General features: G+C 41.8%; 1 protein-coding gene across 6 annotated transcripts in view; it reads left to right on the forward strand.

The window, feature by feature from the left end:
• PDS5B (PDS5 cohesin associated factor B) overlaps positions 1 to 15,374 on the forward strand; it is a 254,196-nt gene that overhangs the window by 224,746 nt on the left and 14,076 nt on the right. For all 6 annotated transcript variants that reach the window (XM_039535243.1, XM_039535254.1, XM_039535247.1 and 3 more), the window contains 3 exons: positions 2,017 to 2,162; positions 4,791 to 4,890; positions 14,912 to 15,363. In XM_039535243.1, coding sequence (XP_039391177.1) covers positions 2,017 to 2,162; positions 4,791 to 4,890; positions 14,912 to 15,363 — 698 coding nt within the window. The remainder of the gene's footprint in view (positions 1 to 2,016; positions 2,163 to 4,790; positions 4,891 to 14,911; positions 15,364 to 15,374) is intronic.

The following is a 15,374-nucleotide window of genomic DNA, read 5'->3' on the forward strand; positions in this document are numbered from 1 at the left end:
AAATTCCCATTGGAAAAAGGTGTACATTTTTAAGTGATGGTAATTAGCCGTTGGAATAATTTACAAAGGGTTGTAGTGGAGTCTCCATCATTGGAATTTTTAAATCAAGATGGGATTTTTTTTCTAAAAGATATGCCCTAGTCCAAACAAGAATTAATTCAGGGACATTTTATGTCCTGTGTTATGCAGGAGGTCAGAGTAGATGATCACAGTCATCCCTTCTGACCTTTATACAATGGTCAGGAATGGTAGAACTGAAAATGGGCCGGTCTGGCATACCGGTAAGAAGTGGCCGTCAGTACGGGGCAGCACACTGTCCCCAGTGGGGGGAGGGGAAAAGGAGCAGCTGCCCTGGGGCCCAGTGATTTTAAATCATAGCCGGAACCCCTGGCGACGCGGGTTGGGCACCACAGAAGATCTGGCTGGGAGAGGCTTACTTTCACCCCTGAGGAATGGTCTTAGGTATATTTGGTCCTGTGTGAGTGCAGGGGGTTGAACTAGATGACCTCTCAAGGTCCCTACCAGCCCTACATTTCTATGATTCTATAATGTAGGAATCTATAGTCCAGTTTTGGATTGGAGCCCAGTCCAGCCCCTGTAAGGCTCCCTTGCTCTAAGGTCTGCCTTTGTGTTTCTGCCTGAGTTCCCCAGGCAGTGCTGCATCTTGCACAATGGAATCAAGACACCAATGCCCAAACTAGCAAGTGATCATAGAAGCGACAGTTGGGGCCAAGTAACCAACCAGTAAAAACTTCTGACAGCAGTCCCGTCTCTCTTATTACAATAGATAGAACTGTTGCGTGCAAATTGGGTGCAGATGAATGACAATGTTTAATTGTGTTATCTCTAATGTCTGAACTAAATTAAGAATGATCTGAGCTGTCTGCATTGCCCTGCCTATAATCAAATCTTAGATACAACAATTGTTGTTAATTTAGCTTAATTATAACCATGTGTCTTCAAAAGTAGCCTATACACTAGATTTAAATGAGTTTTAACTCTGAGAAGTTTGAAGAGTTTTTCTCATTACTAGGATCATTCAGGACAAAAGAGGGTCTGAAGTGGTGCTAAATTTCTTAAAGGACCTATTTGTTGATTGATGTTAAATAAAGTAACAGATTTACTTGTACATTCTGAGAAAAATTAATACTATATACAGAGAATAACTCAGTTGTGGGAAGGATATTTTATGTTCATACACAACAGAGTGAATCCCTTCTGTAAGTGTAAAAGTGAGTTCAACCTTAACTTTGGAGGCACAATGAGCACCTCCATAAGACACACATTCTATCTACAGAATCACTGATTCTGACTGTCTTTGGTAAAGCTTGCATGTTATACAGCTTCATCATTCAGTGTAGTCAGCTAGAGTCAGGGAGTGGTTTAATATTAAACAGTCCTGTAATGAAAAAGTAAATAATGGATTATACTGTCATCCATAAGAGAGTAAGAATAGTTATGTTCTTTTATATGTATTATCTCTAGCAGCTTTTCAAATTTGTCTCTCTAGTTAGGCATCTAGGTATGTGGCTTAATACTGAGAGTGACTTAACACTTAAACTTACATTAAAGTCAGTGGGAGCTGACGGTACTCTGCCCCTCTGAAAATCAGACCACTCTTTATTGAAGTGCTAACCTAAGATCCAACCATGTTTGGAAATTTTGGCTCCTCAGGTGAAATCTTAATCTCATTGAAGTCCGTAGCAAAAATCCCATCGATTTTAATGGGGTCAGGACTTCATCCCAAATGTTTTGCTTCTGAACCTATTTTTTCCTCATGGAAATTGTAGTCTCTGCCACCTTCCATTTGGCTTCAGTTGTAACTTTTATGTCTTTTTATTTTTGCTTTTTAAGTAAATTGTGTTCTAATAAAAAAAAAGGCACTGGTGATTGTAGAATGTGTGCAGGTTGCATGCAAATATTTTAAGCTTAGTACATGTTATTTCAGACTAGGTATGTAACATACTAAATATCTATATATTAAAATAAAAAAAAACTTTTTTTTTTTTATTTCAGCCCAAAGCAGCCAATGTTCTTGGAGCAGTTAATAAGCCTCTTTCGGCAGCAGGCAAGCAGTCTCAATCCAAATCTTCACGAATGGAAACTGTAAGCAATGCCAGCAGCAGTTCAAATCCAAGCTCTCCAGGAAGGATCAAAGGGAGGTGGGTATACAGCAGTGCAGCTTTGATGCTCAAGTATTTTTAAGCTGCAAGGGTTTCTGTAATATTGGTTAAAAGTGATAGACTGAATTCTATTATCTTCTGTTGGTGTACATCCAGAATAACCAGCACACTAGTATAACTAAAACCAGAATTTGGCTCACTGCCACAATAAAAATAGTTAAGTTTTTTAAAAACCAGTCCAAACACATTACGTGAAAGCAAACTAAATATGTAGTAAACAGTAATTCCAGCTTCTTCATCATCATCATCTCCCATTGAGTCTGAGATTTTAAGAAAGCATGAGTTCTCTCATGATCTAAGATTTTTGGTAGAATATCCTGTGGTTGTGAATTAGGTTGCCTCTGGACACCTGACAATATATCACCTTTTAATTTGTAATACTAGTTTTAATGTGACCAGTGGTTTGTAACTAAAGAATTTGTGAGTGGTTGATGAAGGCGATTGATTGCATACATTGGAGCACCTGCTGGAAGCACCATGTTGAACAATAATTAAGAAAGAATACAAGTAGTATATGGAAATAGTTATTCACTGAAGACAGACTGGAGGCCAGTTTCTTCCCTGCTCCAGTGAGTAAACTCAGTCTGTTAGGCTAATAATATAGCTAGATTCAGATTGTTGAGCAGTCTTCTCATTGTTGCAATGCTACAAAATGTATAGCCTGGGCTGTAATCTCATCAGATCTTACAAGTTGAACAGGACCAAGCTTGGTCAGTACTTGAATAGAGACCCCCAAGGAAAAAACAAAATACTGCACAAAAGGATGATAATGACTCAATAGGTATCACTCCTCTTTGCGATCAGTACTGAACCAATCTACCAGCATGATGGCAGGACATTGCAACACAGTATATATATATATAGTCTTTGAGATGAAATATAAAACTGAGCTCTTGATCACCCCTGTCCATTAAAGATCTCATTGACACTTTTTTCTAGGAGTAGGAATAACTATATTCCACATAGCTAAATTATCCATTTGCTCTATTAGATAAGATAGTATTCACTACTTCTCCCTAAGTAATTGTGCAATGTTTTCAGTCTTAAAATGCCTGCCTCATTCCAGCCCCAAGGTAGATGAAACAAAATGGTCCTCCATATACTATAATAATACTTAGCTCTTATATAGTGCTTTACTTTAGTAAATCCAAAAGTGCTTTACAAAGAAGGTAAGTATCATTATGAAATAGTCACAGAGCAGTGAAGTGACTTGCCTAAGATCACCCAGCAGACCAGTGGCAAAGCTGAGAATAGAACCCAAGTCTCCTGCTCCCATTCTGGTGCTCTGTCAACTAGGCCATAGTGTACATACACACACAGTTTAAAAAAAAAAAAAAAAGCGTGGGCGTGTAGTTATATACACACTATATCACTTGTATTTTTGCAAAAAGGACTGTATACATGTGTTTTGCTTGGACTTTGAAAGAGGTACAGAATCCTGTCCTATGATTTAGCCAATCTGCCCCAATATCTGATATGTAAATAATAAAATAATTGCCACCTTAACTGGGGAACAATCTTAACAGACTTACTTGAGAATCTATGTAAAACAGCTTTAAAGTTACTGTCAGGTAACAAGTATCCAAACACAGTAATTGTAAAAATACTGTCTCTAGGTCTCTCACTCTTTCACTTTGCACAATAATATGATATATGAACTGTCCTATTTTACTATTGAATTGTTTAACAAGTTCATTATGTTTATCATCTGTGAAGCTAAATGAATTATCTATTCCATCATTTAGATGGTGCAGGATTAAAAATTTTAAATCTTGAAATTATTTTTAAAAATTCTCATCACTGTTTCAGTGCCCCCCAGTTTGCCATCAACATCTTTGTTTTGGCTATGATGTGCTATGATGTGACGTACTGCCATGTGTCAGCTCCAATAACTGAAGTTGAATGACTTTGCCAAACCTTTTCTGGCTTAGGGCTCAATCGTCTTCTGAATTCTAGTCTTGTTGATTAATGTATTATGCAGCTATTAAGCTAAATTCTTATTCCAGAATTTGAATTTTTATGTGTGGTTTTAGAGGAATTTAACATGAGGAAAACGTAGGGAAAAAAGTTGATCTTTTAATTAACAGAATACAGCACAGGCAGGAACCGTTTGGTTACATTGTTAACCTCAACAATATGTATGTAAAAACACAAACATTATCTACCAATATGTCCCTAAAGGTTGGATTTGGGTCATTTATCCTGCACGATGCTTAATCTTTTCTGCGACGTGTCACAGAAGTATTGAATTTATTTGACATCAGCCTGATTGGGATGTCATAAACTGAGCATTATGTCTTCGCTGCTGAATCAAAGACAGAGGATGACCTAGGTGATTGACTCTTATTAAAACAGATTTCTTCAGTAATTGCAAAAATGCTGAGGAAAAGCCATAAAAAATGTTATATAAGTCACCTGTTAATGCTATTGCTAGTGACAGGTGATCTGAAAAATATCTAAAGGTATGCTCAGTTTGTTCTTGTTTGTTTTTTAGATTTATTATGTAGACAAAGCTGCTGCCAATTTCACAGTTTAGATCCAAGTAATAACATTAAAATTGTTACTGCATTCCTGATATTAAGTAATCATAAACGTCTGCGTTGATAGGCTTGACAGTACTGAGATGGACCACAGTGAAAATGAAGATTTCACAATGGCTTCACCTTTACCAGGAAAGAAAACTGACAAGAGGGATGACTCTGATCTTGTAAGCATGAGCTGCTTAGATGTATTGAGCTATTTCAATTAAATTTAAAGTTAATTAACTAAACATTGAACAAATAATCGTATACAGTCCTTATAACAAGCATTAACTAATGTAGTTTTGTAAACTCCCATTTTTACATGGAGTTGAGCTAATGTCCATGATGGTCAATGTGGTTATGATGTGCAATAGAACTGTTTTTTTTCGTTTGTTTGTTTTTAAAGCACCTCCTTACTTAATGTAGTTGTTTCTTTTGTGTGTGTGTGAGTTGTCTTTGCTTTCTGTTACTAACCAAACCATAAAGGCTAGCAGTAAGATTTGCAGATTACCAATGAGTTGGGACTGAAGGCTTTAGAGGAGCTAGACTAGTGAGAATTAGTACATGATATGCCTTGTGCTCAGAACGTGCTGGAAAGAAATTGGGAAGGTATGTGAATTGCAGATTTGCTCAGCATCCCTAGCAGTTGCTTGCTCTAATTTGTGCTTAAAGGTGACCCTAGCTATTGTTAGCACTGCACAAGTCCAGCTATGGAAGATTAAGCTTGATTACCTTGCAGATCAAGGAGAACTCCCGTAAGGTTGACCATATGTTTGACTTGGCTTTGGGTGGCAGAGATACTGGGTAAACCCTACTGAGAAGTTTGAAAATGCATCCCTTGTCTGAATTTAAAAAAAAAAAAAAAATAAGCGGGATATTTCATATCCATGTTCCTGGTATTGATTTTTATTACAGTCTTAATGTTTTATTATTGTATATTTTGGTTGTCTCTTCACTGGTGATGAGGCAAATCAGGCCTCCCTTTCCAGCTAACAGCTTCTATCAACTGACTGAGTTGATAGGACTCTCCAGTACCTGCTGTGTCCTGGCTGTCTCAGGTGCCCAAAGGGCACCATAACTTAACACAGAATTTTGGAAGTTATAACAGCTAAGCCTTGCGAATGGAGAAGAGCTGGCTGAAGAGCCACCGAGAGTCAGATTATCTTTTGTATAGATAATTTGTACTGCTGCACAGAAGAGGTATGACTGAGGCCAAGAAATATTATTTGGTCTCATCCTTACACAGCACAAGTAGTCATCTGCCTGAACACTTTCATGTGGTATGAAATCTGATTACTCCAGACTGCCTTGCTTTCTTAATTGATCACTGATTTTTCAGCTTGCTTTGTTGGGGAGAGAACTGGATTTCAGGCTTGTGTCCCAGAGCATTTTGTGCAAAAGCTGGGTGCTCCTTATTGACTGCCATCCATTCTTTGTCTTTGGTTGGGTCTCTGAGAATGCCTGTTGCTATCTAAGTTGATTAAGGAAAAGTTAGATAGCTGTGGTTTTCATTGACATGCATTCTCAGAACTTTGCGTTTTGTGGAGAGATTGCCAGCTAAAACATGTACGTCTGCTGTCTCCGCAGATAATTATACCTTGATGATAGGGTGCTTGTCAACTACCACCAAGTTTCAGAACACCCCTTTTACTATAGAAGTGAGGGAGAAAGCAGTGGCTATTAAATTACATGTGCACTTGAACATCGACATACAGCGTACATAAGTTTGCATTCTGGTCCAACTTTGGTGTGGACGCTGCTCAAGCCTGAGTCACGATCTTCCACTGATTTTGTAGATCAAAGTCAGTTGGCCATTTTAGTCATGCTGGATCTCTCACCAGCTTTCAATATGATTAACTGTTGCTTGGGAAACTAAAACATTGCTTTCTTTCAGTGATTCCAATCATATCTAGAAGATGGAAGTCAGTCAGTGGTGATGAACACGTGTTATCACCAAGGGATTTGATGTGTTTGTCCAGAATAAAGACTTTTGCCTGTTGTTCAACATATAAATGAAACTTCTCTGTGATATCACTGCCAAATGCAGGATACAGTAGAGTAGTGTTGCCATTAGGCTGGGATACACATTCTACTGTAGGAATGGCATTATTACCCTAAAGGGGACCCCATTTGTGAGAGCTTTTGGGGATAGATGATCAGTCATTTATCAAAGCTCTCTGAGAACTGAGATGGAGATTAGCCTGTCTGTACTAAATCCTGCAGGTGACACACATTCTTATGGTCAGTGGTATTAACGTCTTCTAATAGATCTGAAAACATCTTTCATATTTATGAACTGAGCATGTTGGATATAGAGATCAGAAACAAGATAAAAATGGAACCTCGATATATTTGCTTTCACTTTTCTGATTTAACCACAGTTTAAAGATGGCTTACTTTCATATAGCACAGAAAATTAATGCAGGAAAAAATCATTACCATTAGTAATGATTATACAGTTTTTATACTAATTATACTGTTTTTCTTTTGTTTATAAAATAGTTCAAATAGCTCAGTAAAATTTTCACAGTGACAGTAAAAATAATTCTCTGCGTTTCCACCATGAAGAATTCTTCTACCTCAGTTAGTTTTTTAACAATATCTGACAGTTTGTCAGTCATTGTAGTAAAATATAAAATTAAAACATAATCCAAATAACACCACATTTACTGTAATTCACTTCTCTGAAAGCAGTACATCCAAGAGATATTATTTTTTGTCACTACCTCTTCTGTTCCACTGTCACCTTGTGCTCCCCCCCTACCCTCCACTACTTTTATCTCACCCGCATCTCCTGCTGTTCTTCTGCTGGGGTGGATTGCCCCAGGTTGCTTGGAATGCTGAAAGCTTCTGTCAGGTAAATAGCCTATATTTTGCCTGGTCTGAGGCACTAGTAACCATTTTATGTTATAGTATTTGTGAACCACCAGGAAAATAAACTAATGCACCATGCTACTGAAAAAAAAGGGAATTTCCATTTCCAGATGAGTATAGTGGTTTTTAAGCCTTGTGGTAACTCTCAAGATAATGGACCTTGAGATTGTGTCGTTCTGGTAACCATCTTGCCTTTCCCGTTTACCTTGAATTCTAACCCAGTTTGAGTCTTTATCTCACAATGTCAGAGCTAGAACTAATTCCGTATGCCATCTGAACAGACATAATCCCATCATAGAATCTCAGGGTTGGAAGGGACCTCAGGAGGTCATCTAGTCCAACCCCCTGCTCAAAGCGGGACCAAACCCAACTAAATCATCCCAGCCAGGGCTTTGTCAAGCCTGACCTTAAAAACCTCTAAGGAATGAGATTCCACCACCTCCCTGGGTGTAACCCATTCCAGTTCTTCACCACCCTACTAGTGAAAAAGTTTTTCCTAATGTCCAACCTAAACCTCCCCCTCTGCAACTTGAGACCATTACTCCTTGTTCTGTCATCTTCTACCACTGAGAACAGTCTAGATCCATCCTCTTTGGAACCCCCTTTCAGGTAGTTGAAAGCAGCTATCAAATCCCCCCTCATTCTTCTCTTCTGCAGGCTAAACAATCTCAGTTCCCTCAGCCTCTCCTCATAAGTCATGTGCTCCAGCCCCCTAATCGTTTTCGTTGCCCTCCGCTGGACTCTCTCCAAGTTTTCCACATCCTTCTTGTAGTGTGGGGCCCAAAACTGGACACAGTACTCCAAATGAGGCCTCACCAGTGCTGAGTAGAGGGGAATGATCATGTCCCTCGATCTGCTGGAAATGCCCCTACTTATACAACCCAAAATGCCATTAGCCTTCTTGGCAACAAGGGCACACTGTTGATTCATATTCAGCTTTTTGTCCACCGTAACCCCTAGGTCCTTTTCTGCAGAACTGCTGCCCAGCCATTCAGTCCCTAATCTGTAGCAGTGCATGGGATTCTTCCGTCCTAAGTGCAGGACTCTGCACTTGTCCTTGTTGAACCTCATCAGATTTCTTTTGGCCCAATCCTCTAATTTGTCTAGGTCCCTCTGTATCCTATCCCTACCCTCCAGCGTATCAACCACTCCTCCCAGTTTAGTGTCATCTGCAAACTTGCTAAGGGTGCAGTCCACACCATCCTCCAGATCGTTAATGAAGATATTGAACAAAACCGGCCCCAGCACCGACCCTGGGGGCACTCCACTTGATACCGGCTGCCAACTAGACATGGAACCATTGATCACTACCCGTTGAGCCCATCTAGCCAGTTTTCTATCCACCTTACCATCCATTCATCCATCCCATACTTCTTTAACTTTCTGGCAAGAATACTGTGGGAGACTGTATCAAAAGCTTTGCTAAAGTCAAGAAGTAGCACATCCACTGCGTTCCCCTCATCCACAGAGCCGGTTATCTCATCATAGAAGGCAATTAGGTTAGTCAGGCATGACTTGCCCTTGGTGAATCCATGCTGACTGTTCCTGATCACTTTCCCCTCCTTTAAGTGGTTCAGGATTGATTCCTTGAGGACCTGTTCCATGATTTTTCCAGGGACTGAGGTGAGACTGACTGGCCTGTAGTTCCCTGGATCTTCCTTCTTCCCTTTTTTAAAGATGGGCGGCACTACATTAGCTTTTTTCCAGTCATCTGGGACCTCCCCCGATCGCCATGGTTTTTCAAAGATAATGGCCAATGGCTCTGCAATCTCATCGGCCAACTCCTTTAGCACCCTCGGATGCAGTGCATCCGGCCCCATGGACTTGTGCTCGTCCAGCTTTTCTAAATAGTCCTGAACTACTACTTTCTCCACAGAGAGCTGGTCACCTCCTCCCCATACCGTGCTGCAGAGTGCAGCTGTCTGGGAGCTGACCTTGTCTGTGAAGACAGAGGCAAAAAAAGCATTGAGTACACTAGCTTTCTCCTCATCCTCTGTCACTAGGTTCCCTCCCTCATTCAGCAAGGGGCCCACACTTTCCTTGACTTGTTGCTAACATACCTGAAGAAACCCTTCTTGTTACTCCTAACATCTCTGGCGAGCTGCAACTCCAAGTGTGATTTGGCCTTCCTAATTTCACTCCTGCGTGCCTGAGCAATACTTTTATACTCCTCCCTGGTTATTTGTCCAATCTTCCACTTCTTGTAAGCTGTTTTTTTGTGTTTAAGACGAGCAAGGATTTCACTGTTAAGCCAAGCTGGTCGCCTGCCATATTTACTTTTCTTCCTACACATCGGGATGGTTTGTTCCTGCAACCTCAATAAGGATTCTTTAAAATACAGCCAGCTTTCCTCGACTCCTTTCCCCGTCATGTTATTCTCCCAGGGGACCTTGCCCATCAGTTCTCTGAGGGAGTCGAAGTCTGCTTTTCTGAAGTCCAGGGTCTCTGTTCTACTGCTTTCCTTTCTTCCTTGTGTCAGGATCCTGAACTCGACCCTCTCATGGTCACTGCCTCCCAGGTTCCCATCCACTATTGCTTCCTCTACTATTTCTTCCCTGTTTGTGAGCAGCAGGTCAAGAAGAGCTTTTTCCCTAGTTGGTTCCTCCAGCACTTGCACCAGGAAATTGTCCCCTACACTTTCTGGATTGTCTGTGCACTGCTGTATTGCTCTCCCAGCAGATATCGGGGTGATTAAAGTCACCCATGAGAACCAGGGCCTGTGATCTAGCAACTTCTGTTAGTTGCTGGAAGAAAGCCTCATCCCCCTGGTCTGGTGATCTGTAGCAGTCTCCCACCACAACATTACCCTTGTTGTTCATACTTCTAAATTTAATCCAGAGACACTCAGGTTTTTCTGCAGTTTCATACTGGAGCTCTGAGCAGTCATACTGCTCTCTTACATACAATGCAACTCCCCCACCTTTTCTGCCCTGCCTGTCCTTCCTGAACAGTTTATATCCATCCATGACAGTACTCCAATCATGTGAGTTATCCCACCAAGTCTCTGTTATTCCAATTACATCATAATTCCTTGACTGTGCCAGGACTTCTAGTTCTCCCTGCTTGTTCCCCAGGCTTCTTGCATTCGTGTATAGGCATGTAAGATAACTCACTGATCGTCCTGGTGTCCCAGTATGGGGCAGGAGCCCTCCCCTACTTGTGCTTTCTCCCGATATCCCACTTCCCCACTTACCTCGGGGCTTTGGTCTCTTCCCCCCGTGAACCTAGTTTAAAGCCCTCCTCACTAGGTTAACGAGCCTGCTTGCAAAGATGCTCTTCCCTCTCTTCGTGAGGTGGAGCCCGTCTCTGCCTAGCACTCCTTCTTCTTGGAAGCCGTGTTGTTGTGAGACATTCAATTACTACTACTTGTAGGAACTATAGAAGTGGTCTCTCCACTGCTCAGGGTAAAGGGGTTTTACTCATGATACTTCAGGATCCTGAAAGCAAAGGGGGTATGTCAGGCCTATTTTAGATCTGAAAGCATTAAATGAGTTCCTAATGCAATGAAAATTACGGATGGTCACTCTAGCTTCCATTACTCCTTCCTTGGAGCTGAGGACTGGAATGCTGTCCTTGATATAAAGGACACTTATTTCCCTGTGGCAATTTATCAGAGGCACAGAAAGTTTCTAAGCTTCACAGTCCTGCCCTTTTTTCATTTGCAGTCTGTTGCCCCGGTATTCACAGTGCATGACAGTGGTAGCAGCATAACTGTGGAGCTCAGAAGTCCATGTCTTCCCTTACCTGGATGACTGGCTAATAAGAGGCTGTTCTAGGTTGCAGGTGTTGTCCAGCGTAGAAGTTATCCAGTCTACATTTAATGTGTTGGGCTTGCTGATAAACATAGATGTCTGTCCTGTCTCCAGTACAGAAAATAGAATTTGTTGGAGCAGTCCTGGAGTCCATGAGGGCCAAGGTCTTCCTTCCACTGGCAAGATTTCACATGATGGCAAGGCATTGTTTTAGACTTAGACCTATTCCCTCATCACAATAAGAAGCTGTTTGAGGCTGCTAAGGCACATGATAGTGTGTACTTACTTAGTTCAATATCTACATTTTAGAGAGTGAGAGGGCTGCTGAGGTGTATTCACCAAGGAAGCACCATATGGCCCTGACAATTTGGATTCTGAATCAAATCTTATCCTTCCTAGATTGGTGGACAGATCCTGCCAAAGTTTTGTAAGGGAGTTCCCTTTGCCCTGCCTCAACAATCTCTCACTTTAGTCATGGGGGGCCTCAGACTTAGGTTGGGGGGCTCACTTGGGTCTCATACAGCTACAAGGTCTCTGGTCTCCCAAGATCTAAGGCTACATATAAATGTCAGGGAATTGAGAGCTACCCCGTTAGCTTTCATGGCGTTTCTTCCACACATCAAGGGGAAGGGGCTTGTTGGTTCTGACTGACAATACAATGGCTGTGTTTCATGTAAACAAGGAGAAGCCCAATTTTCACAGCTGTCAGGAAGCGATTCTACTTTGGGACTTCTGCATTGCTAACTCTATACTTCTGAAAGCAGCTCTCCTTCCAGGGATCCAGAAAACCCTGGCAGACCACCTAAGCCAGTGATCCCCCAACCTTTTCGTCATCGAGAGGCATCACCGCCAAAATGCTGCCGGATTTCAGCAGCATTTCGGCGGATGCTCGACCGCTGGCCAGGACGCAGGCACATTTAGATGCGCCCGCGGGCACCGCATTGGGGACCCCTGACCTAAGCAAATTGTGTATCAATCACCATGAGTGGTCCCTTTGTCTGGATATAGCATCTCTGTTTTCTAGTTCTGGGGAACTCCCCAAGTGGATCTATTTGCAGTAAAACACAACTGAAAGTGCCACTGTTTTGCTCTCAAGTGGGCCCCAGCCCTGGTTTACTAACAGACTTTTCTACTGGTGTGGTTAGACAGTCTTCTGTAACCTTTTCCTCCCATCCCTCGCCTGCCCAGAGTTCTGTGCAAAATCAAACAGGGCAAGGCTAATCTTTTACTCATTGACACCATAGGCAGAATTCGGGGGGCGGCATTTTGTGCGCTCCCCACGGGGCGCACGGGAGCTTCTGGTTCCACTCCCATCGCACTGCTGAAGAAGGACCCTCTGCCGAAATGCTGCAGGCGACAGCGGCAGTCATTGAGCTGCTCAATTGCCTGCCGCTGTTTTCCGCAGCACGTCGGCAGAAGGTCCTTCTTTGGCGGCGCAACCGGAGCGAAACCAGAAGCTTCCGTGAGCCCCGTGGAGAGCGCACAAAATGCCGCCCCCCCGAATCCTGGCGCCCTAGGCAGCTGCCTAGGGTCGCCTAATGGAAGCGCCGGCCCTGATCGCCACAGTATGCCCCCATCAGTACTGGTTCTTGTAGTTGTTAGACTTGTCAATCAACCCCCACCCCCAATTGTCACTCCTGCTACACACAGAGTTGATTTTGCCTAATCACAGCTGCCTCCTTCAATCCAGTCTACAGACCCTTCATCTGACAGTCTGGAAGCTTCATGGCTAACATCTACAGAGTGGTCCTGGAAGTGCTTCTAAATAGTAGTATTTACTTAGCTAAATGAAAGAGGTTCTCCAGCTGGTTCAGAGTGAAAACAGTTTTCCCAGGCCTTGCTTTTATTCAGCATGTTTTGGACTATCTTCTGTCTCTAAAGCATCAAGGGTTAGCAAGTGCACCTCACAGTTGTCTCAGCCTTCCTCCTGCCTATTGATAACCACTCACTTTTTTTTTTTTCCAAATCTGATGTCCATTAAATTTCTGAAAGGCTTGGACAGACTTTTTCCACAGGTGCAGCATCCTGTTCCCCCACGGAGCTTTAACCTAGTCTTAGTAAAGCCAGTGGGTCCTCCTTTTGCACCTGTAGTGACCTGCTCTCTTTTGAACCTTTCTATAAAGATTGCATTTTAGGCTAATACAAAAGCCACCAGAGTGGGGGAACTGAGGACATTTAGTATCAGATACAGTTTTCTTCACAGAGAATCTTCATCCTCACCCAAGGTTTCTTGCTAAGGTGGTTTCCAGTTTCATTTAACCAAGCAATCTTCTTGCTGACCTTTTTCTCAAAGCCTCATGGCCATAAGGTGAGGAGAGGCTTCATAATCTAGATGTTAGAAGAGCTTTATCTTTTTATCTGGACTGTACCAAGCCTTTTTAGGTCTTTGACATAATTGTTCATTGTGTTTGCATATGGAATAAAAGGCTGCCCACTATCCACTCAAAGGCTCTCACCTTGGATTTCCAGTTGTATTCACTTATGCTAATGTGATGCCTCCAGCTAGAGCATTAGGTCATTCAACTAGGTCCCAGGCAGCTTCTGCGGCCTTTCTGGCTCACATTCCCATATTAAACAAAGGCTAGTAACTTTAAAAAAAACAAAACAGTAACCAGGTCATTTTCTTCTAGTTAATATCTCGTCCTGTAGGCCTCCCTGTTCTTTCTCACAACTTTTTCTCACTGACTGGGCTTTCCACCTTTTTCTTGAGCAAAGATGGGGTACCGGAGCAGAGACTTCTCTGCATAAACTCTGGTTACTAATTTAAGTCTTCACAGGGTAGTTTGAAAGGAGAAATGTCCAATCTGTATTTGAATGGGATACTGGTGAACATATCTGCTTTCAACCAAATGGGGACAGAGCAGATGTCAGTATGCATTTAAGCATTATATTTGGATTGCAATATAATGATGTTGCTTTACTAAATGTATTATTGGTGTAAAATGATGTAATGATGTAAATTTCCTTTTGGAATGCTCTCCCTTTTGTGTGTGTGTGTGGGTCTAAATATAATATAGTCTTGTGTATAGGCAGGGAGATCAAGTGTTATAATTTTTCAGCTATACTGAGCCCAACACCAAAAGTATGAAACTGGGAATACTGTATTTGGAGAACATAATTTACATATTATTTTAAGTAACCTATTTTCTGCAAGTTCCTCCTATACAAAACCAGACAAGATACTATATCTTGGTCCTTTACCACCATTAAAGAATAGGATTATGGGTATTTTTGCAATGGCTTAATTACCCAGTTACTTGCATATTTTCACAGCTGAGAATCCAAGTGAGCAAGGCCCCACATGTTGGTAGGCCTTAATAGCCAGCATCTTTAGAATATTTTCTGTCATCTTGTCAACGTGTGTGTGTGTTTCTTTGTTTATTTATTTATTTATATACCCTTGCAAAGGTATTTGAAGTGTGGTGCAAGATCTTACTCTAATACCTTAACTTTAAGGCTTTATTTGTTGAGGATGAAAAATTGCCATAAATTACTCTTCTTCATGGATTGAAAATCACTTTGGTCAAATAAGATCATTAAAATGTTTCATTAAAAAAAGTAACCTAATCTGTCTTTTCAGTCAGAGATGGAGAAGCCCAGGGGTAGAAAGAAAGCAACCATTACAGACTCAGAAGAGAAGTTGGGATTAGATGACCTGAGTAAATTGGGGCAAGAACAGAAACTTAGAGGGAGTCAGCGGGGGAGGAAGAGAGCTGCAGTTGTTTCAGAATCTGATGAACCACAGTGGCCAGAGGAAAAGAGGCTAAAGGAAGATGTATTAGAAAGTGAGGATGAACAAAATAGTCCACCAAAGAAGGGAAGAAGAGGACGACCTCCTAAAGCAGCTAGTGGTGGTACACCAAAGGAAGAACCAGCAGCAAAGACATCTAAAAGGGGCAGAAAAAAAGCAGTGCCTGTATCATCAGTAGTGGAGGAAGAGGAGGAGGAGGAGGAGGAGGAAGGGCAAAGTGAAAACGTGGAACAGAAGCCAAAAGGCAGGCAATACAGGACACCAAGAAGAGCGCAACAAAGGTGTGTCTCTT

The sequence above is a fragment of the Mauremys reevesii genome, linkage group 1 (genome assembly GCF_016161935.1).
Source record: "Mauremys reevesii isolate NIE-2019 linkage group 1, ASM1616193v1, whole genome shotgun sequence".
NCBI classification, from domain to species: domain Eukaryota; kingdom Metazoa; phylum Chordata; order Testudines; family Geoemydidae; genus Mauremys; species Mauremys reevesii.